At 51.7% G+C, this 26,715-nt stretch overlaps 1 protein-coding gene across 3 annotated transcripts; it reads right to left on the reverse strand.

The window, feature by feature from the left end:
- Positions 1–14,557: 14,557 nt before the first annotated feature.
- IVD (isovaleryl-CoA dehydrogenase) lies at positions 14,558–26,506 on the reverse strand. Of its 3 annotated transcripts, XM_043920298.1 has the most exons (12): positions 26,298–26,506; positions 24,660–24,749; positions 24,367–24,418; positions 22,816–22,985; positions 22,285–22,378; positions 21,148–21,284; positions 19,744–19,840; positions 18,627–18,720; positions 18,036–18,117; positions 17,305–17,409; positions 17,127–17,199; positions 14,558–16,464 (listed from the first exon to the last, which is right to left on the reverse strand). In XM_043920298.1, the coding sequence occupies exons 1-12, from the start codon at positions 26,448–26,450 to the stop codon at positions 16,331–16,333; spliced, it is 1,281 nt and encodes a 426-aa protein (XP_043776233.1). In that variant the 5' UTR covers positions 26,451–26,506; the 3' UTR covers positions 14,558–16,330. The 3 variants fall into 3 exon arrangements, with proteins under 3 accessions (XP_043776233.1, XP_043776234.1, XP_043776232.1); XM_043920299.1 differs by lacking the exon at positions 17,127–17,199; XM_043920297.1 differs by having other exon boundaries at positions 17,127–17,409.
- Between the last annotated feature and the right edge of the window lie 209 nt (positions 26,507–26,715).

Consider the following 26,715-nt stretch of genomic DNA (forward strand, 5'->3'; position numbering starts at 1 on the left):
AGGCTTCCTTCCTTTCCAGTCCCAGGTGTGGAAGGGCTCCACCTCTTCCTCTAAACCTTTCCTGAATGAATGCTGCCCCCACCCCATTCCACCAAGGCTGTGCCTAGGCCAGGGGGACCCCTAACCTTTCCTCACCCTGGCACACCCAGCAGCCCAGGGGGTCCCCCACTGAAAAGGATTTGCTGCTTCATCTGGAGAGAGGACTGGATTCATCAGGTCTCTGGAGCCTGGAGCCTGGAGGCAGGGACTCTCCCTGCCCCTTCAGACCCATCACGAAGGGTTAACTGCCTCAGAACGGGAGATGAGAACTGCTCAGTGAGAGGGAGATGCGGAGAGGGAAAACATCCAGGGCTGAGAGAAAACACGCTGCACACCCCTCCCCCACCACGTACGACCAGACTGACAGCCGGGACAGACTGGCTGCTCCGTCATCTCTAGTCCAGCAGCCAGGCACCTCCCCCACTGCCCGCCGCAGTCCCTGCAGACCGCCTGCCCTCGGTTCCAACCACCTGGCACCGGGCAAGGCACCCCACCGGGGCAGCGCAGTCTTTGCAGTGGTGGCGGTAACCACTTTCCCCCTCCATTCCACGCCCTGGTCCCATCTTTCCTGAGAGTGGGGCAGCAGCTCCCTTGCATCCCCCGCCCAAGAACGCCTGAACTCTTAGGAGTCAGGATCACTAACTGAGCTACCTAGTCCTTCAGCCCCATTGGACAAACTGGAGGTCAAGGTGCCTTAGGGCAGGGATACCAGCACACCATTTAAAAGCGGCCGCAGCACTTGCCCCCTCCCCCATCTTGGGGGGGGGTGTTGGGAAATAAAGGAAGCTGGACTTTTATAGTCCTTTTTATCTGACCCACTCCCTCTTAAAGGGATCGAAACCCCCTCCTTAAAGGGATCTCCAGAAATTATTTGCCCCCAGGCAAATCCACGTGCTGCCGTCTGTTTGGTCTTTACCTGCTGGGGCCCCTTCCCCTAGGGATAGGGGAGACTGTAGTGCTCTCCCTGTGACTCTGAGCTGGAGGGGCAAAGCCTCCCCAGCGCCGCCAAAGAGCCAGGTGTTGAGTGCCTAGCTAGGAAGAGGACCTCTGTCTCCTCTAATGGCACCCACTGCCACAGGATGAGGGGAAGGTCAAGGTGAGGCAGCGGCCCGTGTGGGCCAGTCTCTGCACAAGGAGCAAGGGGCAGGGGGTAGGGGGTGCTTCCTGCACCAGAACTTGGGGAACACGTCCATGGCGCGGTGTCCAAAACCCCCCTGTCCAGTGCTAGTCTCCAGATTGCTGGCCAGGGGAAGTCTTTGCAGGCTGCCCTCCCGCCCCCGAAAAAAGCTGTTTCTTCATTCTCCTTCCTTCTCACAACTCCCGACTCCCACCCTCTTTAGGGCCCCAGGCCTTCCCCTTGGGGTGCCCTCTCTGCCCCTTATCGAAATGGCCTCCACCAAAGCCCCAACAGTTGCAGATCAAACCCCATTTCAGGTTCTTTCCTGTTCTTGTCGCCGAGTCCCAAGGGTTCGTGTCACCCCCGTGCGCCCTCCAACCCCCCTCCCAGCCAAGGGGGTGGGGGATGGGCAGATCGCGGCTCTTCGGAGCCCAGCCGAGCGGCATCCTCTCCCCGCCCTGCTTACTCCTCACCTAGTCCCACCCGGCCCTTGGGGTTCGAGAAGGGTGGATGTGAAGGGGGGAGGGGGTTCCGAGGGCACTCCAGACCGAGAGGGAGAGTCGGAAGCAGGCTCCCAATGTAGCCACCCTTCTGCCCCTCCTCCCTTCGCCCGCGGAGGGTCTAGGCTGCCGCCTGAGGGCTTCCCGGGCTCCTAGGACCCGCCTAGGCCCCCACCCGTGCCACTCCCGGGAGGAGAGGCTCCCCCAAGGACCGGAGCTGCGAGCCCTCCCCCCCGCACCTCCCGCAGCTGCTGCAGCCTCCGGCTGAGGTCAGGCTCCACCTCCTTTCTCCGGAGGGAGAGCGCGAGGGTTGTTTGTTGTTGGGGTGTGAGAGGGAGAAGGTTCGAGATCACCTGGCCCAGTGGGCACCGGCCCCGGGAGCGGGAGAGGGAGCGGGGCTGGGTGGGCTGGGTTCTGCGGGCGCAGACTGCAGAGGGTCAAGGACTCACCTCACCCACCCCCACCCCGCCGGTTCTGCAAAAGCGGCCCCATCCGTCGTTCTAGTTCTTCCATCTAGCCACCCACTCGCCCTCGCCTCCGCCCAGCCGTCCACCCCTTGAGGGATTCTCGAGGGGCCAGAATGCGCCCACCCAAAGGGCTAGCCCTTGGGTTACCACGAGGAGCTAGACCGATTTTTTTTTTTTTTTTTAAATTTTTCTGCTCTCCAGAAGCTTCCAGTCGGGGGCTGAGATGTGTTCGCGGTAGAAGGACAAGTAGACAGAAAACAGCTTGACAAACAATTTCTTGACTGGAACACGCAGTGACTGCTGAGGAAGCCAAAGGAGGGGTGCCAAGGTCTCCCCTGGTGTGGAGCTGGGGTGAGGTGCGAGAACGTTCGAGAAGGGGCTAAGCCGTGAGCAACGTCTTTATGAAGGAGCAGGCATTCTCCACGCAGACCTGCCTTCTGTAGGGGCAAAGTTAAGGACGCCCCGGGCAGGGGTTCTGGCTTGAGCAAAGGCGCAGAGCTGTGAAGTAAGGGGTGAGTCGGAAGTTGAGGCCAGAGAAGCGGCAAGAGCCATGCGGGTTTGTAAGCCCTGCCAGTGGGCTTCCTCCCAAAGCATCGCGCACCGGAGGCTTTTAAAGGGAAGGAAGGTCCTGGTCAGATCTGGGTATGCCAGAGATCTGGGGTAGCAGAGCGGGGTGGGGGTGGGAGTGGGGGTGGTGGGATGTTGCCTCTCTGTCCCCCCCCGCCCCCCAGCGCTGGCTTCTCAGAGGGATGTTTTATCTCGGATCTCCCCGCTCCCTTCCAGAAGCACTGGGAGGAAAAGGTCTGCCCTGGGGGAAGAGTCCTCTCTCAACGCGGCTCCCACCGCCCAGCACGGGTTCTACCCTCGTTCCCCACTCCCGAAAGGGATGGGGAGTGTCCAATGCCTCCATCTCCTCCCTCACCCCTTCAAAGCAGTCCTGTCATTTCCTGGAGCAGCGGCAGGAGAGAAGCCGGCAAGCAGGGAGACCGGCTTTACCCTCCTGCTTGCCACTAGGGACTGGAACTCTCAGGCAGTGGACATTGATGATAGAAACCCTATTGAGCTGGTTTCATCCTCATCCCAATCCCAGGAGACAGGCATGATCACTGGCACCATTTCACAGATTAGAAAATGGAGGCTTAGAGCAGTTAATGCCTGTCTCGGGTGGCACAGGTGAGACTTATACCCCAGTTTGCCCGACTTTCAGGTCAGGGTTGGGTCCCCTGGCAGCAGACCACAGCACTGCTTTCTGTGAGTCTGCACAGCCATCCTGGGCTGTGTGCCCCTTTGGACCAAGACCATTGCTGGTATTGCCAGATAGAGTAGGACAGGGTGGGAGGTATCAGCGAAGCTTCATACTATCGCCCTGCACTTTCTAGCCAGCCTTTCCCCATGACATCTGGAATCAAACTTTACAGGGCTTTTCTTTGGAGTCTCCAGAAAAGTTTGTTCCTAGATCTCCCCGGGCTCTCTGCCTCTGGAATCCTTATCCTCAGAGTCTCAAGCCTGACTTCCCGGGAGTATCTTCTGAAGCTCAGGTGAAGTTCTCCCAAAGCTTAAGAACACCTTACTCCTTAATATCCGGGACTCCCAGGGGCCCCACATTGCCTCCTGCTATGCCTTCCTGACCATATGCCTCTTTGCCTGAGTCTCAGTGTTGATACTGTAAGCCCCTGGAAGGCAGGACTGTGGCTTTGACTTCCTCTTTATGGTATCCTGTGTGGCTTGCACACCCATGGATTCAAAGAAGGATGGCATTATAGGTCCCTCAGAACCTAGCTCCAGTACAGCCCTTCTCCTCTCCCCTTGAACAGATCCACTCAGGGGCTCCAATTTGGCAACCTTTGGGCAGATTTTAGCAGGCAGGAAAGTTCCTTTTGACAAGCCTTTTCTTTCTCACAAGTCTTTTAAAAAAGATTAAAATTAGGAATCAATGCTGAAATGTTTGGAGATTTCAAATAAAAATCCAGATTTACAGTTCCTCTTGGAAAATCAGAAGATCTGGCTACCTTTGGCCCCTATTTCCACTTGCAACAATAGGCTGGTGCCAATTAGCAAATGCCATCTTTACAGGGCAGGTGTGCTCCAGTGTGCCATGATTCCACCTTGCCCTCTTCTGGCATTTCTGTGTGGCTGATCCTTGAAAGTCTTCAGGTTGTGATCCTTGCATTGTGACTACAGAGACATAGGTGGGTGTCATGGTCCAGGCCTTTGGAGTGTCTGCCTCCCTGGGCCCTGCTGGGAAAGCCTCATTACAAACCGAAAGCCTGTTTCTCATAATACCTTTATTGTTGTTTACTGAGCACACTCTAAGACCCATGGACCCAGGCTGCAGATGAAAAGATAATTTCAATGTGGTCCAGAGTGTGTGGACTCCTCTGGTGACTACTTTGGAGAACATGGTGTCAGTTCAGTTTAGCCACTCAGTCGTGTCTGACTCTTTGCAGCCCCATGAATTGCAGCATGCCAGGCCTCCCTGTCCATCACCAACTCCCGGAGTCTACTCAAACTCACGTCCATCGAGTCGGTGATGCCATCCAGCCATCTCATCCTCTGTTGTCCCCTTCTCCTGCCCCCAATCCCTCCCAGCATCAGGGTCTTTTCAAATGAGTCAACTCTTCGCATCAGGTGGCCAAAGTATTGGAGTTTCAGCGTCAGCATCAGTCCTTCCAATGAACACCCAGGACTTATCTCCTTTAGGATGGACTGGTTGGATCTCCTTGCAGTCCAAGGGACTCTCAAGAGTCTTCTCCAACACCACAGTTCAAAAGCATCAATTCTTCTGCGCTCAGCTTTCTTTATAGTCCAACTCTCACATCCATACATGACCGCTGGAAAAACCATAGCCTTGACTAGACGGACCTTTGTTGGCAAAGTGATATCTCTGCTTTTTAGTATGCTATCTAGGTTGGTCATAACTTTCTTTCCAAGGAGTAAGCGTCTTTTAATTTCATGGCTGCAATCACCATCTGCAGTGATTTTTAAGCCCAGAAAAATAAAGTCTGCCACTGTTTCCACTGTTTCCCTGTCTATTTCAAGAGTACATCATGAGAACATGGTGTAATGCTTGGCAAATATTAGGTGCCTAATAATGTTTGATGAGTTAGATAGTAAATGGCAACTGAGTAAATTAATGGAAAGGTTACAAAAAACATGAAATATCTGTGACGATCTGGGTGTGGGTCACTTGGGACCTCAGCTTCCTCGGGGTCACTGCTATCAGATCAGGACACTCATCCACTCAGATGTCAAATGGGAGTATGTTAAGAGGACCCCACTTATGAGGAACCGGAAGACTGTGAACTGGAAATCCAGGGGTGTACCCACTGTGATTCCTTGAACTCAGACCTGCAGACTCCTGGGACCATGAGAAAACACAGATCTGGAATGGACCATGTCCTCCAAAGCCAGGAGACTTACTGAAGGCGTACTCTGCATGCATTTCTTTCTTTAACCTTTTTGATTAATATTATTCTCAAATTTACAAATGAATAAGGACACTGTGACCTGAAGAGTCTAAGGAACAGCTCAAGAGCACACAGACTTGGAGTGGTTCCAATCCTTTGCTTTTTTAAATATGGCACGTAGCATAAAGGGTTAACAGAGGTCTCACCCTTTGTGGGTCTGAAACCTTTGCTCTTTCCACATTTCACACAGTGTAGTGATTAAAGTATACAGACTTTTTTAGCCAGACTCCTTGAGTTGGAGTCCTGACTCTATAGCTTTTTAAAACATGAGAAGTGCTTAGAACAGTGCCTGACCCTCAGTGAATCCCCTCAAAGCACTAGCAGTTATGAATCGACTTCATCATTTCCCCATCCTGCCATGCTAGCCATCTGCCCTGTTTCTGTATTGGTATTGGAATGCAGTCCTGCAACCCCTGTTGGCCCCCCGCCCACCCCCAGCCTCAGCCCCCTCACCGGTCCCACATGGGGAGCTCCTACTACATGGTGCCCATGGCTGTATTCTGTCCGCCCAACTGCAGCGTGTCCCACTCTGGCCTCAGGTGGCTGGGTGCCTCTCTGCTGCATCTGGGGGAGGAGCAAGCTGCTTTCCCCATGGCTTTCCCACTTCACCCTCCCAACACCAGAGCAGTCTCCATGATTACAGCCATCTTCCTCTGCATTTGGAAAGATTTTCCATGGCATTGCTGATCACATCCCCCAAGTCTCCTTCTCCTATAGGCTCCTAGCCATAGCCATGGACCCCTCCCCGCCAGTCTTCTGAAACCTAGAGCAGAGGCAGAATCACTGGTGGCTAATTGCCATCTTCTTTAACCTCAGTGAACGCACGGGAGCCCAGGATCAGCTCCTCCCAGCAGAGCCACCTCCTGGAGAGGTCCCCAAACTAAAGTCTGGGCCACAAGGGCAGTGCTGACCAACCACAGCACCACTGATACTTGGCACCAGTGGACCTGGAGCGTGATGGCAATTATATCGCGTCTGACTTGGACTGCCTCCCCTCCACCCAGCAAAGAAGAGTCCCTCTGAAACTGAAGAATCCAGCTGAGTACATGACCCAAGCAAGACTGAGCCAGACAGTAAATAGCGAGGCAGGTGACAGACTCAGGCATGAGGTTTGACAAGCACTTCCCCTGACTTGGGAATATTATCCTAATTTTTAAACAGCTTATGAGGGGATTTGCAAAAATCATGATTGGTTATGTGGGCAACTCTTCTTTACTGAAATGCATATGGGGAAGTCAGCAACTTTCCTTTTCATTTGTTTCTGTCTGTTGGAGGGTGTTCTATAGTGACAGATAACATTTTCGGAGATATTCCATGAGCTAAGTTCTTTATATACTCTCTTCCAATCTTTAGTCAGTCTTATGAAACGGGAAGGTATTATTCCCATTTTACTGATGAAGAAACTGAGGCAGAGAGGTTTGATAGCTTGCCCAGAGTCACACAGTTAATAAGTAGCAGAGTCAGGAGTCAAATCCCAGCCTTGTCACTTTTAATTGTTCCTTCATCTCTTGTTCCTCAAAGAGCTTTTCCAAACAATTCCTTATTCTTGTGTTTTCCAAATGTCTGTTAGCAACTAGTTTGAATTTTACACATGAAGCTGCTGTGAGCAACATTCATCTCACTATTAGACTGGGAGGCAAATATTGTGAGTGTATTATCATATTTCTTTATAAAAGGAATATTCCTTTTGCAAAGCCTTATCAAAAATACCCTTTCCTTGCCCTCTGCACTCATTTTGACACTGAAATAATGTAGTCTTTCAAGGACATCAGATACACCTTAACCAGCTTCCAACTACAGGCAAACCCAGCACTCTCTCAGTGTTTCAGGAACCTGCGAGTCATCATTGGCACCTCCCTCTCCCTCCTCAGCCACCATCCATATCTAATCCATCACCACAACCTGATTGTCATTTACCTCCACTCCTTGCACCTCCTCCCCACCCCAGCGACAGCAGCCATGGCATCTGCTCAGACCAACCCCATCCCCCCACCCAATCCCGCAGCCTGTTCTCCACGCAGCAGCTGGAGGGATCTTTCCAAACAGATCACATCGCCTCCTTCTCCTGCTTAAACCCTTCTATGGTTCCTGCTAGCTGTCAGGATAAAATCTGAATCTGGAACAGAAAAGTGAGGCTGCTCCAGCTGGGAAGCACTCTGATCCCTACTCCCATACCTCTTCCAACTGCACCCCTGAACCGGCAATGCTCCCTCCCCGCCAAGCCTTGCTGGGCCAACTGAGGGTAAGGCCTGGGGTGAAGACCATGCCTGCACTGGGTCTTACTGTTTCCCCACAGCTTGGCAGGGTACCTGCACACACTAGTTCTCAGGAGCAGTTACCGAATGATGAATGAATAAATGAATGACTGGCAGAAAAAGCAAGCCTTTGCCTGTGCTGCAGCAGCAGCTCTGCTGTCTGCCTGCTTTGCCAGGTCACAGTGCTGGACTTTGATATCGGCTTAGAAAACTCTCTCCTGTAGCCACACTGTGTGCCGGGCCCTGCTGCTGGCCTTACACTCTCTCCTCCCAGCCCGGTTTCCTGTATGCAGGAGTAATTGTGATGTTACCTTGGCCTCTAAGTTTCCAACGTATGTGGGTTTTGTGATTTGTGTATATTCTTCCTATAAAATTTTCTGATGATTAATTCAGTGCTTGGATTATAATACCTATGGGTTCCACAGCGAAGACTCTTTGAAATCTGGAGACAAAAACATTACGGTGCCGGCTTTGGCAGTCCAGATGGCTTCGCAGAGAAGTTAGAATCTGTGGCCCCAGAATCCTGCTCTTTTAGCTGCTACTGAAAAGATTGGAGAACTCAGTTCAAGGCAAATCTTTGGGATTCCCCTGCCCTCTTCTGCCCCTCCCTCTGCAAGTCTGCTCTGGATGTTTTAGTTAAATGTTACTTCAGTTAAATGAGCTTGGTGGAGGTTGACAGGAAGAGAGGTGGTCCCCTCCTGCAGTCCCCCCAAGGAAGGCATTCATGATGCAAGTATTTAATGGTGGGTACCTCTGTTAAACCAGGCTGCTGGGGATTCAGCAGCAAACCAGATACGTAATATTTGGATGAGCAGTGCTTATGCTGGGTCTTAAGGAATGGATAACAGTAGAACTGATTGGGCGGACTTCCTGGTGGTCGAGTGGTTAAGAGTCCACCTGCCAGTCCGGGGGACACAGGTTTGACCCCTGGACTGGGACTACCCTACGTGCTGTGAAGCAACTAAACCAGTGTGCTGTAACTACTGAAGCCAGTGTGCCTAGAGCCTATGCTTTGCAATGAGAGATGCCACTGCAATGAGAAACCCGAGCAATGCAGCTAGGGAATAGCACCTGCTCGCCGTAACTGGAGAAAGCCCGCAAGCAACAACGGAGAGTGCTGCCAAAAATAATAATAGTAAAAAAATAAAATATACTTTGAAAAAGAACTAATTGGGGTGATTAAGTGCTTATCAGTGTTTTCATATCTATCTCCCCAAGTAGACTGTAAACTCCTTTGGCCCCATAACTGTTCCTTGCCTTTGAATCCTGGCACCCCTAAATGAAGGTTGTTTTTCATTGACCTGGAGATTGGGGGGAATGGAGAGGTGGGTCACTCAAGTGTTCTGAGCCTGGGGTGCCAGGCCGAGGGGCAGGATGAGACTGGATAAGCTGGTCCATCCACCAACAGATGCTGGGACTGGATGGTGGACCCCAGGAAACCCTTGCAAGACTCTGAGGTGCAGAGTGGTGGAGTTTCCATGAGGCTGCAGGGAAATGAGTTGACTGACTTTTCCTGGTGATTGGGGCAGGCTGGGGTGGCAGGGAGTGGTGGGAAGGGGCAGATCAGAGAATCTAGTGGAGAAGAAAAATGGCTGAGTCACTTGGGGCTCCCATCCTCAGAGCAGAGGGGAACGTGGAAGTTTAAGGAATGCAGAATATGGGATACTTTTTAAAAAATATTTATTTATTTGGCTATGCCTAGTTGTAGTGCCAGCACATGGGATCTTTAGAGTTGTAGCGTGCAAACTCTTGGTTGTGGCATGTGGGATCTAGTTCCCCGACCAGGGATTGAACTCAGGCCCTCTGCCTTGCGAGCACAGTCTTAGTCACTGAACTAGCAGGAAAGTCCCAAATATGGGATACTCTGAGGCACCTCCAGGGCATCTTCAGGGATCAGGAGTCCAGGAAATGAGTCTCTAGTCTGCTTGGAAGTTTGGATGATCAGGTGGGGAGGGCCAAAAAAATTGCAGCATGAAACTCTGAAAGGACCCTAGGAATCAGTGAATGGGGCTTAGGGGTATGTGTGGCAGGATTTCAAGCACCTGGGCATCCTGCATAGGAGAAGACAAGAGAGGTCCCAGTTGCTTTCCAGTGAGGACTTCATCTTTCTTCTCTCTGGAGCCTCCCAGGAAAGGAGGGTGTGCGGGCAGGTGGACCTTGCAGGACCTACCACAAGGTGTACTGTGCCCAGAGGCACCCAGGAGGTGGGGGCAGGGAGAGGTAGTGAGTGGGGCCAGCTCTTGCTGGATCTACATATCTAGGTGGTGATTCTTTACCTGAAACTGTTAACTGCTAGCTCTGGACCTTGGAAGTAGTCTCAGCATTGGAGAGCAGATCCCCACTCTCCCTGGCCCGTGCAGTCATACAAAATTCACATCACTGCAGTCTTCATGAACAACCTTGCAATGGTCCCAACCCCACCCTTCCACTCTGGGCCAACAGCAGGAGTCTGGAAAGAAAGGGCTGGGTAGGCTGCAGGCCAGTTAGGAAGGATGTAAGGTCTCACATCCGTAGCCTCTTCTGATTTCAGATTCCTCCTCCCCTGATTTTAGATCTTAATTCATTTTACAATACATTTAAGTAAAACATTTTACTTTAGCAAGTAAAAGGACCTACCGTATACCCAACTTTGCCCAACCTGGCAGTATCAGGCAAGGTACACAGGTATGGACAGAAACTTTGCTACTCTGTTCCCATAAATAGAACCAGCATTTGGGGTGGGTCCTGGGTTGCCCTGAAAATACTCAGCTTTGCAGAGGCTGCCTCCTGAAACCCAGGCAGATGCACCCCAGGGACTCTCAAGGCAGACCAGGCAGGTGGCCCCCATTGCAGGGCTTATCTCCCTTGGGCAGCTGCCAGCTCACGCTCCTTGCCTCCATTCCTGTGGCATGTCTAACAGCCTGTCTCTTGGTGAGTGCAGCCATGTGCGTGTCTGTATGTGTGCATGCGTGTTGCCCAGTGGGCAGAGGGCACGAGTGTGTTTGGATGGAGATGGGCCTATCTCTGGGGCTCCCTGCAAGGCCCTACTTTTCTCTCCTTTCGTCCCTTGGTCTATTGCTGGTGAGGGAAGCCCTCTGTACTTCCTTCATTGAGCCCCTGTCCTCGGCAGAGGGAAGATATTTCCTGTGCTGAGATATCCCTGGGCCCGGAATATCGTTCCTCTCTCCAAGCCAACTCCCACTTACCTGTTTAGCCTGTACTCATCCATGTCTTCCAGGGTAAAGCTGCATCAGGCTGCCTGGCAGAGTAAGTGGAAACAAAACTGTCCCTCTCTGAGGCTGGTCTGTGCTAATTCAGTGCTGGTCCAGGGCATGGTTCTCAGCTTGTCCATAAAGGTTTGTTGACTATGGCTTATAGGCCTGGGCAGGAAAGCAGTGATGCACACTCTTCTGTTATCTGACTATTTCTTTTGCTGAAAAGAAGCTCATGGTATTGGCCATGGGGCTGGTGTGCCACCTCTACCTTGGGTCACTTCTGGTGGCATCACTGTAAAAAATATAGGCACACAACAGCTTTGGAAAACAATTTGGAATTACCTAATAAAGGTGATCACGTATACCTACAACATAGAAATCCCATTCCTGGGAATGTACCTGGAGACTCGCACACATAAACTGGGAGACACATACAGAATATTTTAGAATAGCCCCAAACTGGAACCTACCCAAATGTCCATCAACACAAGAATGGATAATTAAATTGTAGTATTTTCACACAATGGAATATGATACAGGGCAAAAGTGACCAAATTAAAGCACCACTCATTAACAGGAATGAATCTTTAAAAGCTACACAATGATGAGCCAGAGGAGCAAGACAGATGAATATATTTAGCATGAGTCCCATTGCACAAAGCTTAAACAGATGATCAAAATAATACTGTTAAGGGAGACACACAGAGGCAGGAAATCATAAAGAAAAGTGAGGAGAGGACTGTCACTAAATTCAGGATCGTGAGGCACACAGGCTCCTAAAATACTTGGAATGTTCTCTTCATTGGCCTGGGTACTGGGTACAAAGGAGTTTATTGTCGTTTTTCACACTGCATACATACATGTTATATACTTTTCTGTATATATTCTTTACTATATGTTTTATTTAAGGAAAAAAATGGATGGTGTGTGTCCTGACTCTGCCCTCTTTTCATATCCAATCTCTACGCTTGTTTCAGCTGGCAGAGAGGGGACCAGGGTCTCTCATCACGTTCCTTTCTGTTTCTGAGGGTGTCAGAGGACTATGGGAGGTGAGGGCCTTCCCTCTGCAGCTGGGCTTTGCTACTCCAGAGTGGGAAGGCCTGGGGGAAGCAGGGCCAGGCGAGGCCGGCTGGCTCTGCTGTCTCTGCCAACTCTGGGGATTAGGCCAGGGCTCTGGCCCACCTGTTGTTTCACTCATTCAGCATGAACATAGCCACTGAGCACTTACTGTGAGTACTGGGTGCTGTTGGGAGGGTTCAGATAAGTGAGAAATGGTCTTTGACCTCAAAGATCTGTACCATATACAGAGGTAATCACATATACAAATAACTATGGTATCAATACAGGCAAAATGTGAGCTAAGTATCACATGACTTCTCATTTGCACTTTCAATAAATGTTTGTTGAACACCTATTATGTGCCAGAAACTGTGCTGGATAGTGAACATAAAAAGGCAGTTCAATCACAACCCTGACCCTTAAGTTCTTAGTCTAATGCATGGGGACAGACACAGATGAGATAAATATGACTTTGGGGAAAGCCCCTGATGTAGAGATGCCCGGGAGAAGCAGGAAGAGGCCCCACTCAGGATGGGTGAGATGGGGACAGAGGACTGGGAAAGGTTAGAGAAGGGAGGCCTTCCTGAAGGAGGTAGTCCCTGAACTGAAGCTTCAGGGATGAGGAAACAAGACCAAGATGAAGGGCTAGGACATCCTCTGCAGAGGGATAAGCTGGAGCAAAGGTACAAGGTAAGAAGCTTCCTCAGGAGCACTGTTTCCAACCAGAATACAAGTACTCAGTGGGGATGGGAGAGGAGCAGCTGGAAGGGATGGCCAAGGCAGATCAGGGTTGCATTTGCCTTGCAAACCTTAGATCTTATAAGTGCTGGGAGCCACTGGAGGCTTTAGGGGGGCTTGATAGTTACCCTAGCTCAATACAGAGGAAGGGTTGAGGTGTGTGGATTGGAAGAAGACAGGCAAGTTGTCAGTTTGTTGTGGATCAAAGAACTATTCTGACAGGCTAGCTGAGAGTGGGTGGTGGGTGCAGGAGAGGCCATTTTCAGGAACAACTCCTTGCCAGATTGACCAGGTGCGTCACACAGGGCTCCCCTCTGGAACTAGTGTGGGCAGAGGCAGGGACAGCCAGAAATGTGGATGGGGCTTTGAATCATCTGATCCCAGGGCCCCACACGCTGGCCTGTGGACGTGAGGAATGTAGTGAACTTCTTACAAATCAAACGTGTGCACTTTAAAGATCTATCTGCAATTAAACCAGTAAAGTAGCCATATCGCTTAAAAGCATGACGTGAATTACCAACCGAAAGCTCTTGAAGATTCAAAAGGAGTTTCACCGTGGAATCGGGTGGAGGGGAGGGTTTGCAGTTTTTGTTTCTTTAAATTATCATAGTTCAAAAACCATTCACATAAAACAAATAACCCCCACCCCCGCCCAAACCGGCCTTTGTTCTCAATTTATGTTCTTTTTAAATTTTAAATTGATAAAAAGTGGCCTTTCTTGTATGAAGCCATACAAGATAGAGAATAGCCGGCTGTCGTTGAGCCCTATGCATCTTGAAATACGAGGCTGGGAGCCGCCAGTCGCAAGCACCTTGCAGTTGTGGCGGGCGGCCGACAGGGGTCAGGAGAGCTCCACGCAGGGCTGGCGGAGCCGCGCCCGAGCCCGAGCTAGCGAGCCAGAGCCGAGCTCCGCGGTGCGCTCGACGCCTCGGGGGAGAAGGTCTGGCCGAGGGAGGGCTCTGGACCCTGGACCTGTCCTAGGCTGGGGTTGTCGACTGAGCGTCCCGGGTCTCGGTTCCCTCAGGCGGACGTGGACTGGGCGTCAGTCCCCAAATCAAAAAGAGGCGCTCCTTCTCAGTCCCCCACGCTTGGCTGACACTAGCCTTGGCTCCACGTCTGGGCGTGGCCGGTTCACCTACGGTTTTTTCGCCTACGGTGGGCAACTCACCCATCTTCCGGAAGCGGGCCCGGCGCCAGCTTTGTGTCTTGCACGGGGTTGTCATGATCAAGGAGTTAGTATGTCAAAATGAGACTTGAAATATTTATATAGGTGAAGAAGTGTCATACCAGGTTATATGAGTTTGTTACCCAGGCCTCTGGAGGCGTGTCCTCTAGGCCCCAGCTCAGCTGTTCTAAAAGGTTGCCTGTACCTCCTCATTATCCCTGGAGGTGTGATTAGGTCTGGGGCCCATATAGGAATCCGGTTTTTTTTTTTTTTTTTTTACAGGTTGCCAAGTTCTGATAAAGGGTGTGCCCAGACCACACTTGGAAAACCATTCCCTTAGCTTCTGTTGCCGTCAGGACAGACAGGCAAGTAGGGGTCGTCAGCAGGGGAATTGGGCTGATAGTGACCTGCCTAAAACTGGAGTGGAAGGAGGCAGCCCCAGGAAGGAGTGGTGCTGGCAGCTGGCACTGCAGAGTTGCACAATGCATGTAATCAACCCCACACTCCAAGAACCACATGGCCCCTGCTTTCCCATTGTTCACGACTCAGACTTCACTTTTTTGGCTTTATTTTAAAATATTTTTATTTCACATATAGCATCTGGAAAATCATTGCTCTCCCCACGCTGGAGGCAGAGCTACATTATCCTCACTGACTGGCTGAAATACCCCATTCTGATGTCTTTGGGCTTCCAGCTACACTTTATTATTTTTACAAATTTATTATTATTTATTTTTTGCCTGTACCATGCACCATGTGGGATCTTAATTCCCCAACCAGGGATCAAACCTGCACCCACTGCATTGCAAAGCGCAGAGTCTTAACCGTTGGGTTGCCAGGGAAGTCCCCAGTTACATTTTAAGCCCAGCAAGACCACCATTTTAGCCACATTCATCTCCAACACAGTAGGCAGCAGGATGGGAAAGTGAAGGGACAGGGCCACAAGCCCCTCCGCGCAGGACTGGGCTGGGTTGGCAAGGAGATGACAGCACCTGTCATGAGCATCAGGCTGGGAACAGCTCTTGGCTACAGGCCAGGACCGAAAGTCAGAACAGGCGCTCCTGAGCTGCGGACCAAGAAAACCAGGTCTCTTTTAGGGACCTTAGATGGGGTGGGACAACCCAAAACTGTCACACCCTGACTGTGCTCCATCCAAGCGGCCATGCACTGGGGCTCCAGGCTGGCATTCTCAGAACCCCTATTTCTGCTGATCTGGATTCTAGCTCCAGTTCTGATTTGGGGAAAACCAAATTGTCTTAATCTTAAAAAAAAAAAACAAAAACACATGGGGATGGTTTCCAGCAATTTATAAGTTTCCTCTGGCTCCAAGACTCTTTCCACTCTGGGCTCCCTCCTTTCTTTAAAAATCACTGCAAGATCTGGAAAAGGGGGACTGAGTACTCCTCTCTCCTGTGGGTTGACTCCACCCCTGCGTTTCCCATCAGCAGTGAGCAGGCTGGAAGCAGGGCCTGGATCAGCCGCACTCCAAGGACACAGGGCTGGAGCCAGACAGAAGGCAGGGACAAGTAGACTGCTTCTCCCCCAGCACACCAGTTTAGAAGCAGATGGGTTTGTTTCATGATATGTTTAATACAAAATGGCAGCCGCCACTGTGGACTGGAAACAAAATTAGCCATAGGGTGTCCAGAGAAATGTGCGCAGGCAGCCTCGGCTGGAGTCGAGCCAGCCAACCCAGGCCTGCTGCCCAGTCAGCTGGGGGCTGTCACATGGCCAGGAATGGACAGTGGCACTGGCAGGGTAGTGCTGGAGGCATCGAGCCCGGCCTTCACAAGCATGCGGACCTCTGCCCAGTGTGGACTCTGGGTGGCACAGGTGTTCTGCAATGCCTGTTCCTAGAGCTCTGCCCCAGAGTGGTGGAATTCCAGCTCTAAAAAATGAGGGACCGAGGAGGCTGCAGTGGGAGTGCCCACTCACACACTGCTGAAAGCTAATGCCCCATAGAAACTGGCAGAAACAAAGGCTAGGTTTTGTGGGTATTTTTCCCCATAAAGAAAAGAGACTACCAAGTTCAAATTAATGAACTTGGTAATACTTCTGGTGTACTTGAGCAGAGGGTTCCCTGGCACAGGCTCATCTGAGGAAAAGGTGCTCCTCCTGGGAGGGGGAGCACCAGGCTCGGAAGTCAGAGAGCAAGGGCACAGTCACTAAAGCCCCGGAGAAGCCAGCCTGTTTCCTGAGGTGTCCATGTTAAGTCATTGCACACTTCTCCTGGGCCGGTGGGTGGGGCCTGCTGGGAGGAGAGCTGCGGCAGCTGTCATTCCAGAGAAAGGCCTCAAGGTGCTGGGAAGCGGGGTGAAAGGTCTCGGGGTTAGTGGAAGTCTGCATTGAAAGCTCTGCCGATGACAAGCCGCCTCACTTCGCTGGTCCCAGCCCCGATCTCATACAGCTTGGCATCTCTCAGAAAGCGGCCCATGGGAAAGTCGTTGATGTAGCCATTGCCACCTGCAACCATGGATGGGGCAGAGAAGAAGGACAATGGGAAAAGTGATAGGCAGTGGGCAAAGCAAGGGATGCAAACAAGATTAAGCATCTAGAAATGGGCCAGGAGGAGAGACTGATTGAAGAGAAGCAGCAAAAGGTGGTGAGAGGGAGGGTGGATGGGGGTGGGGTGGGGTGGCTGGAAGGCCACTCAGAGTGCTGAGGATGCCAGGCAGAGGCAGGGGAACCACTGGCAGACAGGGAGAAGGGGGGGGTGGGCAGGAAACTACTGCATAGTACTTATTGGGTGCCAGGCCCAAAGAGGGGAAATAATCTGCACAAGTCACAAAGCCAGTCAGTGGTAGAGCCAGGATTTGAATCCAGCCATCTGGCCCAAGCCTGCACTCTTAACCACTGTGTGGCAATGAACTGAGGCTGTTCCACCTCTGAAGTGTCTCCTTTCCCCCATTTCCCAGTGACAGGACCAGGCTGGGGAGATGAGAGGAGGGCACTGCTGAAGACAGTAGCAACTTGTGGCCTCTGGTGGTTTCCCATTTGCTTTTCCATGTCCTCCCCGTAACTGTACTAAAAGTACAGTTCAGCTGCAGCACAGGGTGAGGAGTGGAGGGGAGCCTCTTCCTGGAGGTGGCCACAGGCTCTGGCAGGGGGGAGCAGGGGGCACTCACCCAAACACTGGATGCCGTCCAGGGCTACCTGTGTGGCACACTCAGCCGAGTAAAGAATCACCCCCGCACAGTCCTGTGGGCGGAGGCTCCGGGGTAGCAGGGTCAGCCAGGACCGCGCGGAGGGGACCCAACTCCGCCCCTGCCCTGGTGTGTGCCATCCCCTGGGGCCGGCCCTCACCTTGGCAGTGCAGTGGCCCTCATCACAGGCCTTGGCAACATTGTAGACGTACTGACGACAAGCCATGAGGCGGGTGTACATATCTGCCATCTTCCCCTGCATCAACTGTGCACAAAAGGAGGTCACAGGTCAGTGTGCTGGAGACACACTCCTCTCAGAATTGTTCCCTTGCCCGCAGTAGCAACCTGACAGCCAGGACTGGGGGCTCTTGGGCTCAGAGAGGTGATGGGACTTGCCTAGGAGGGCAGACACGGCAGCAGGCCTGGAGTTCAGGCCAGAGAGCTGCCGCTGAATCGCAGACCTGGTTGTCTGCCTACAGACCAGAAAGCGTGCCTTGAAATGTTACTCCCTCCCCACAACCAACTGGGCTTCACGCTCCAACCCTCCTAGGTTATTCACCTCAAACAAGCAGGGAGGTGACAGGAGATGGATTGCCTGACAGCTTCCAAAGCAGGCTGAGGAAACCAGCGCTGCAAGTATTCAAACTCATTTTTTTTTTTTTGCCACACCTCAAGGCTTGGCGGATCTTGCCAAGCCTTGCCAGATCTCAGTTCCCTGATCAAGGATTGAACCTAGGTCCCCTGCAGTACAGTGCAGAGGACTCAGGGAATTCCCTCAAGCTCATTTTTGGATGAAGAAGAGTAAATGCCCACAGCACATGCCCCATTTGCTCATTTGTTAAAACTTGAAACCAGAGAATGAGTACATCTTCACAAAACCATCCCACTCACCTGGAAGTGGCCGATCTTCTGGCCAAAGGCCTCCCTCATGTGCAGGTAGGGAATAGTGTGGTCGAGGACGGCCTGCATGATCCTGCGAGAAGGAGAGAAACACTGAGGAGGGGCTTCGCTGTCATCCCACTGCCGGTTGTGTGTGTGTGTGTGGGGGGGCATTCTAGTGTGGAAATGCCTGAGGTGGGGGGGCAGCCAGGTGAGACAAGGAGCTGGCATCTGAGGCAGGAGTCAGGAGCCTGAGGACGCTTGTCACCCCTGCCTAGTCACCACACTGACTGCCCAGCACTTGTGTCCCTTCCCCTGAGAGCAGGTGGAGTGGTGGGACCCTGCAGAGACGTAACCCAGGCATCCTGCTTCAAGTTCTGAGCAACTAGTCAGGCTGGCTCCTCAGGTTTTTTGTCTGTCACCTAATGATATTTGCCTTCAGTGCAAAGAAAGCACAAGTGACAGGAAAGGTAACTTTTTTGCCTCCAGGAGAGGATGCGCAGCAGCCAGGAGGTGGCTCCCGTGGGCCCCCAAGGGGAAGCAGCAGTGGGGCCACCTGCCAAGGAACTGTGACAACCCCCCCACCCCATCCCTTGCACTCACCCAAGGGGCCCACCGGCCAGCACCAGCCGCTCCAGGTCCAGCCCACTCATCAGCACGTAGACGCCCTTACCTAGGTGGCCCAGGATGTTGGCAGCTACGGGGAAAAGTACCGGTCAGAGGGGAGTGAGCAGTCCACAGCCTCTTCATTTTTAGAAAAGCTGCTGGGTTTAGTAACAGGGCTCTCTCACAAGCCAGTAGAAAAATTTGCCCCAGGTTATGTTGAGATGGTTCTCGTCAATACAACCCTCCTCCCTCCCCAGTGAGGTCCATGGATGAAGCTGTCCAGGAGATGGGCAATTTGGAGCTGGTGATGGAAACTGCTGAGCACATCTCCACTCTGGAAGCGAGGACACTGGGTGGCCTGGGGGGTGCTGTGGGCAGGAAGCTGAGTGCAAAGGGTTGACACCCCTGACCCATCTTTAACATTAGTGGAGTTTTTTCTTGCTGACAGAGGAGAGTCTGCACTGATCACCCCTCCCTAGATGCACTTTATAACCAAAGTGCCTTCTCTCAGATGGTGGATCGCAGCAGGGAAGGGATGGTTTCTGGCTGAGGCACAAAGCCAGCCTAACTGATCAAGTCTGTGCTGTCCGTCTCCTCAGAGCATCATGGGGCTGCTGGCTCTCCCACAGCATGGCACATTTTCACTTCAGGGCAGAAATATTCATAGACTGAACTGCCTTTCCTTCACCGAGTCTAGTTCCACCCATTTATTCAGACGGCTTTTCAGCGTCGTTAATGATTATCTCACACTGGCTCCACAGGCAAGTGTACGTATGAGGCAGTCTGAAGGATGCGAGTGGGGGAGGGCAGAGCTTACCTTTCTACCCCAGAGACTGCAATGCCAGCCCCAGGCACGGTGTGTGTCCACACAGGAAACCACCCATCCCTGCAGCCACAGTCGGGCATGCAGCTGCAGGGGCTCTGGCCGGGAAGGACAACTGTCCAGCCTGAGACCCACACCTCTGGGCTTGTGGGCCAGGGCACAGTGGCAGGCCTACTGTCTGGCCACATGCGGGTGGTGAGCTAACACTGGTGAGGCTCTCTGACTAAGAGTCAGGCTTTCTCAGCATGTGATGGGGTCAGGACAGGGACTCCCTCATTTTCACAGACTCACCAGGAACCTTGCAGTCTTCGAAGACCAGCTCACAGGTGTTGGAGCCCCTCATCCCTAGCTTGTCCAGCTTCTTGGAGGTGCTGAAGCCCGGCATCCCCTTTATGGGAATAAAAGGAGGTCCTAATTACAGAGCACCCCCCCCCCCCCAACCAGGAGGCCAAGGAAAAGGAAGACCCCTGGGAAGTGTCCATCTTTCCATCCAGTCCCCATCCTTGCCTGACACACCAGCGTTCTACTCACCAGGCCCCTACTCTGTATGTGACTGCCCCATTCCTGGAGAAGCCAGCCCTAACACCTTACCCCAGCCTCCCTGCTGTTGGCTGCATTTCCCCCAGTTCTCACAGGAGCAGTTTTTCTCCCAGTTAACTACCTGATCCCCAGGCCCTTCTGACTCTTCCTGGTTGTGGTTCCTTTCCTCTGGGGAAGTCACTTCTAAGACACTGCCCCGGCCCACTCAGTTCCTTTGCCCCCTTGTCCCTCTGCCACTTGCACCTCATGGAGTCCCACTGCAATCAACTCGATCCAGTGTGCTTTGCACGCATCAGATGCAGAACGGCCAGGCAGGTGCCCAGCAGGGGCATCTTCATCTGCCCTCCAGGAGGGCACATCGCTTTCCTCTAGGAGACATGAGCACCTCGGCCCAGCCAGGAGAGTTCTCGTCTCGGCTGTGTCCTTTGGGCTACTCACTTTTCTTGTTCTCCAGTCCCTGTTGGACAATCTCCACCCTCTCCCCATGCAGGATACCGGAAACCTTTACAACACTCATTCTTGAAACTGTCCACTCCCCTGTCCACCCTCCCCGGGGCCCTGGCCTCCTCCTTAGGAACCATTAGGCAGCTGGTTCCTCCACTAACACTGGCCCCCACCCCACCCTGCTTCCTCTCCCTCAGTTCACCATTGTGCTTTGCTTACTCACTCTCACACAACTCACTTTCTCTCTCTCCTATTTTGTTTTTCTCTTTACCAAAAACAAAAAAAGGTTCAGTTCTCTCCCATTCCTAAAAGCCAACTGAAACTGCCAACTTTTCACTCTAACTCCTGCCGTCTCCCCGGTGCCTCTACTGACAAGACTTGGAAGGTGCAGTCTCTGGTCCCCACCAGCATCCTCCAAACTCACCCCGCGGGCGGCTTGCTCCAGGTCCACCCTGACACCCCGATGGCCCTCATCTTTCAGGACGTCCAGATAGCCTGGCTTTGTGGATAGTTCCACTGTCCTCGGATTTGACCCCTCCTCCCCGGACTCCACTTTTTGGCTACCCTCCCTTCAGTCTCCTCTCTTGCCCCATTCCCGTCCCAGGAGGGAGGCTTGGCAGAGCGCACCACACTGATGGTCTGTGCGATCACTTGAAGGAGGTCATCTCTGGTGCCATTCTCAACCTCCCACCATAACTCCCCCACATTCACCTTCTCCACAACGAAGGCTGTGATGCCCCGAGAAGCTGGCACAACAGTCACATCAGTCTTGGCGTAGACAACAAGGACATCTGCATCAGGACCATTGGTGATCCAGAACTTGTTGCCATTCAGGACATAGTGATCTCCTAAGGAGATTGCCGGGAGAAATATCAATAACCACAGATATGCAAAGACACCATCCTTATAGCAGAAAGCAAAGAACTGAAGAGCCTCTTGATGAAAGTGAAAGAAGAGAGTGAAAAAATTAGCTTAAAACTCAGCATTCAAAAAACTAAGATCATGACATCGGGTCCCATCACTTCATGGCAAATAGATGGGGAAACAAATGGAAACAGTGAGAGACTTGATTTTTTTGGGTTCCAAAATCACTGCAAATGGTGACTGCAGCCATGAAATTAAGGGACGCTTGCTCCTTGGAAGAAAAGCTATGACCAACTTAGCATATTAAAAAGCAGAGACATTACTTTGCCAACAAAGGTCCGTCTAGTCAAAGCTATGGTTTTTCCAGCAGTCATGTATGGATGTGAGAATTGGACTGTAAAGACAGTTGACCACCAAACAGTTGATGCTTTTGAACTGTGGTGTTGGAGAAGACTCTTGAGAGTCCCTTGGACAGCAAGGAGATCAAACCAGTCAATCCTAAAGGAAATTAGTCTTGAGTATTCATTGGAAGGACTGATGCTGAAGCTGAAACTCCAATACTTCGGCCACCTGATGCAAAGAACTGACTCATTGGCAAAGACCCTGATGCTGGGAAAGAATGAAGGCAGGAGGAGAAGAGGATAACAGAGGATGAGATGGTTGGATGGCATCACCAACTCGATGGACATGAATTTAAGCTAGCTCTAGGAGTTGGTGATGAACAGGGAAGCATGGCGTGCAGCAGTCCATAGGGTCGCAAAGAGTCAGACATGACTGAGCAACTGAACTGAACTGAAGGAGAGGAAGTTGGCTACTTGTACAAGCGGTGTGGGCCTGTCTTAGCCAGTCAGTCCACCACCACTTCTATTCACAAAAAACTGTCCAGCTGGCAAACGCTTCTGGAAACCCAGCAGAGCCACCTCCAGTCAACCCTTTGGTCTGTCCCTCTGCCCATTTCAGCTCCCAAATCAAGAGCAGCCTCACCTTTCTTATCTGCTTTCAGCTTCATGGAGACAACATCAGAGCCAGCATTGGGCTCACTCATGGCCAGGGCTCCGATGTATTCACCACTTATCAGCTGCAAGAAAAACCCCAAAGGGTCTCATTATGACCTGAAGTACCCAGTAGGGGCTCACTGGGACCACGTCTTGCCTGGTCATGTGACACCCCTCCAAGTCCTCTCAGATCCGGGTACAGGAAAATTCCTAGAAGAGAAGCCCTGTATCCACAAGGCTGAAGCTCTCTCTCCTTTTCCCATCATTCCCTTTGCAAGGGAAGCTAGTCTGAGGCTTCTGTTTCTTGAAGTGCTCAAGTAAACATTGTTCAGTGACGACTTGGGTGTTCTGGTCCTGTTTAATTTATTTTTTTTGACTGAAGCATTTTAAAGCAAATCTCTGACCCCTTCCAAGGCCTAGCAGATTCAGGGCAGCCCGCTACAGAAAGCAAGTCTGACCATCCCTCCCCAGTGGGAGAGGAGCTTCATGCTGGTGTGTTCCTCCAGCCCCATTTCCTCACCTTGGGGAGGTACTTCTCCTTCTGGGTCTCGTTTCCATTCCGCACAATTTGGTTGATACAGAGGTTGGAGTGGGCTCCATAACTGAGCCCCACTGCTCCAGACACTCGGGATATCTCCTCCATCACCAGCACGTGTTCCAGGAAGCCCAGACCAGAACCACCATACTGAACTGGGGGTGGGGAGTGGGGGGTGCAGGGGAGTGGAAAAGGCAGACCAGGTTAAATGAAGATACTGTCTTACATGCTGGAGAGGAATACTGTGACAGCACCTATTCCAGGTTCCCTCTAGCGAAGTCAATAGGCTGATGGCTGTGAACCCTGCTTGCAAGCTCACAGGACTAGTTTTAGTTTTTTCTGCTGCCTCTGATCAACTAAGATGTGGTTCAGAAAACAGTCATTGCAACTCCTGCTTTATCCCAAACGGAGCTGTTTTTAAAAATGATTTTATTTATTTATTTGGCCACACCATGCAGTTTTTGGGATCTTAATTCCCCAACCAGGGGTTGAACCTGGGCCCTTGGCAGTAAAAGCGCAGAGTCCTAACCAGTGGATCACTGGGGAATTCCCTATCTCAGACAGACTTCTTTTTTTTTTTTTATTTTTTTATTTTTTATTTTTTTTCTCTTTCAGACAGACTTCTTAATGAAGACAAGAAGACCTGAGCATTCACTACTCAGAGAGCTTAAGAAGTGCGTAAGTCTAAATTAGTTTTTAAGTGGTTACATCATTACTCATGATGTAAAATTTCTACAATCAGCTTAAAATCCCAAGAATTGTCTCCAAGTGGTGAGGGGAGGGTGTAAGGAGAATATTGTGGTCCACCTTTACTCTAATGCCCAGTGAACACAGGCCAGAGCAGGGTGGGCCATCCAGGTTTTGGCTGGCGAAGCTGCAGGCTCATCTCTTTACTGGGCACTGTAAGCCAGGCCAGCCTTTGCATCAGAGGCTAACATCTGAAACAAAGCCCACCAGCTCCTTGCCCTCATCTCCTGAAAACAAGTAGTAAGGCCTACAGGGGACTCTGGATAGGCTGAGGGATAGTCTCTTAAATACACCATCTGGCCACCTCACATGGAGGCTCAGATGGGTGTCCCTCTCCCCAACCACCCCCCAGTCTGCTTCCAAATGAGCTCTTGGGTCAAGCTGTGGGCAGAGGACACACAGGCATCCCCTACAGGGACACACTGCCCTGAGTGGTTCTGCCTTCACACTACTGGTAGGGCAGAACTTAGGGACTAGGGGAGGCAGTAAGCCTGAGGTATTAAGATCACTGCTTGATCTGGAGTTTTCTAAGCTCCCCAGATCATCTGGGGAAACTTCTTAAGTGTGCAGAGTTCAAGAGTCTGGGTGAACCACACTGATCTTTATCTTCTTAACATCACTGCCTAAAGAAACAGAAGTTTATTCTTCTCTGGGTAGTTTCTCAGGTCCAAGAGGGAGGAGACTCTGGGTTATTTTGAGTAAGACCTTTCCTCTCCTTTCCTTCTTCTTTGGGAAATGTGTTAAAGGACATGCAAAAAAAAGCTCTATAGGGAAAGAAACCACACTCACCAGGGGCTGTGATGCCCAAAACTCCCAGGTTCCCCAGCTGCTTCCAAAACTCCTGCCAACAGAACCGAGACGCACAGTGGGTTGTGAGAAGGCAGCCAGTCACAGGTGCCAGGCACCTCTGGAACAATGAGGCGCAAGGGCTTCCCAGAAAAGGGCTGCATTCTTAGGGGGCTTTTATCCACCAGAAGACTGTGTGAGTCTTGCCAGGCAACAGTGCAATTCCCGGCCCAGTCCAGTCCAGCTCCCAGACTGCCCCCACCCCCATCCCTCTCAGTCTGGGCCTCACGACTTACTCGCAGGTTCTTGAACTCATTACTTTGGTCGATCTCCTGGGCTTGGGGGGCTAGATGCTCCTGAAGGAACTTAGCCATGGTCTGACGAAGCTAGAGGGAGAGAGGTGGACGGATGTTGCTGAAACAATACATAATTGCCGCTGAGGACAGTGTCTCCACTACTGAGGACAGCTTCAGAGAAACAGGACACAAATAGCCTTACCAAACAGCATCAAACTGAGAGGCCCCACTAGTTTATGCTTCCTTAGAGGTGATCCTCACCTCTCTTTTTAAAGATTATTTTTTAAATGTCACTCCCCTATGTAGATCATTCCATGGGCTCCGATTGTCTTTAAAAGGCAACTTCTTATACATGTATATGTATAACTGAATCACTTTGCTATACACCTGAAACTAGCACAACATCATAAATTAACTATACTTCAATTTTTAATTGTTAAAAAAAAAAAAAAGACAAACTCCTTACCCAGGACCTGAAGGCCCTGTGAGGTAAGCCCTGCAGCTCTTCCAGCCTTCCCCAGTACCCTTCTCATCTCCAGACATGCTCCCTTCAGTTCTTGGCATGTGTCAGGTGGTTTTTTTTTTTTTGCCCATTAACCTTGGCTAAAAGAGATAATTCAAAAAGAGATAAGAGCTTGTTCCTTGGAAGGAAAGCTATGACAAACCTAGATAGCATATGTTCATTGGAAGGACTGATGCTGAAGCTGAAGCTCCAATACTTTGGCCAACTGATGCAAGGAACTGACTCATTGGAAAAGACCCTGATGCTGGGAAAGCTTGAAGGCGGGAGGAGAAGGGGATGACAGAGGATGAGATGGTTGGATGGCATCACCAATTCAATGGACATGAGTTTGAGCAAACTCCAGGAGATATTGAAGGACAGGGATAACAACAACAAGAGATTAGGAACTCCTCTGGCAGGAGACTCCTTCTGGCAGGAAATCTTGCGAACTGGGATTGAGCACTTCCTGCCTGAGATGATTTGAAGTTCGGTCTGCTGCCTAATGCAACTGGATTTTTGGAGTTCTCGGCAAGCTCAGGCACTTGCTGAGGACCACAGGAGAATCGCATTTCTCGGGAGTTCAAGCCAGTGTCCAAGTGAACAGTCTCCTTCCACCAGGAATAACTCTAGTTCTGCTTAATTTGTAACAACCTCTTTCAAGTTTTTTTCAGCTTTGTGCTTGACCCCATAGGTTGAAGAATTATAGCCAGCCTCCCCTGTGCATGTCAACTCCACCCCCAAGCCCAAGATGTGTATTTGAAAAAGATTTAATGGTGATGAGTAACCAGGTTTTAGAACCACAGCCTTAGGCAGTTTTGAGGTGTAAGAGGCCTTCAAAGAGATTGAGGGCCCTATTGGCAAACGAGGGTAATCCTCTGCAGATTCACCAAAACATCCCCTCATGCTCCCCCCACTCCTGTCTCCCAGGAGCGTTCCTGTCCTCGACTCCTCGCCTAACTTCCGCAATCAGGCCTTGATGCCTCCACAGACCGGAGGCTCGGGCCCGCGGCCGCCCCCGCCCTGGCGCGCTCAGAGCCCCCAGATCAGTCATCGCTACTGGGTGAGTGCCAGGCAGAAGAGCGTCCGGGTGACCACCGACCACGGATAAGGGGCAGAAGGAGGGTGAGCCTCCCTACCTGCTTCTGCTCCTCGTTTAGCCCATTGATTGCATCGTCCACGGGCAACAGCGAGTTGGCCCGCTGGGTAATCCGGCCAGCAAGCGAATGCAGCGGCAGTCGCGTCCTCCAGCTCGCCACGCGCCGACCCAGTAACCAAGCTGCAGTCGCCATCTCTGCCTTGCCCCTGGAGCGGGAGCACAAGCCGCTGAGAGCCAGCCCTGCGAGCTCCACCAATCCCCGGCTTCGCTGCCGCCACCCAATCGGCGAGGGGGTGGGTCTCCAGCAGCCAATCATCCTCAGCTGCCCGCCAAAGGACAGGCTTTCAGGCACCAGCCAATCAGGCACAAACCCGGCGAGGTGGGTGTGCTTGGTGGGGAAGCTGGATCTGCCAGCGACTTGTCCGGGTTGCGTGTTTTTGTTTTTGTTTTTTAAAGTG

This window comes from Cervus elaphus, chromosome 12 (assembly GCF_910594005.1).
Source record: "Cervus elaphus chromosome 12, mCerEla1.1, whole genome shotgun sequence".
Classification (NCBI taxonomy): domain Eukaryota; kingdom Metazoa; phylum Chordata; class Mammalia; order Artiodactyla; family Cervidae; genus Cervus; species Cervus elaphus.

Excerpts from the sequence above, each read along its gene's own strand:
- IVD (XM_043920297.1), bottom strand. The coding sequence starts at position 26,450 with ATGGCGACTGCAGCTTGGTTACTGGGTCGGCGCGTGGCGAGCTGGAGG. Across the intron at positions 18,721-19,743 it reads CGAAGACTGCAAGGTTCCTG|CTGCCAACATCCTGGGCCAC; the intron begins GTGAGTCTGTGA and ends TTTTCCCCGTAG. Across the intron at positions 16,465-17,126 it reads GGACGGCATCCAGTGTTTGG|GTGGCAATGGCTACATCAAC; the intron begins GTGAGTGCCCCC and ends CCATGGTTGCAG.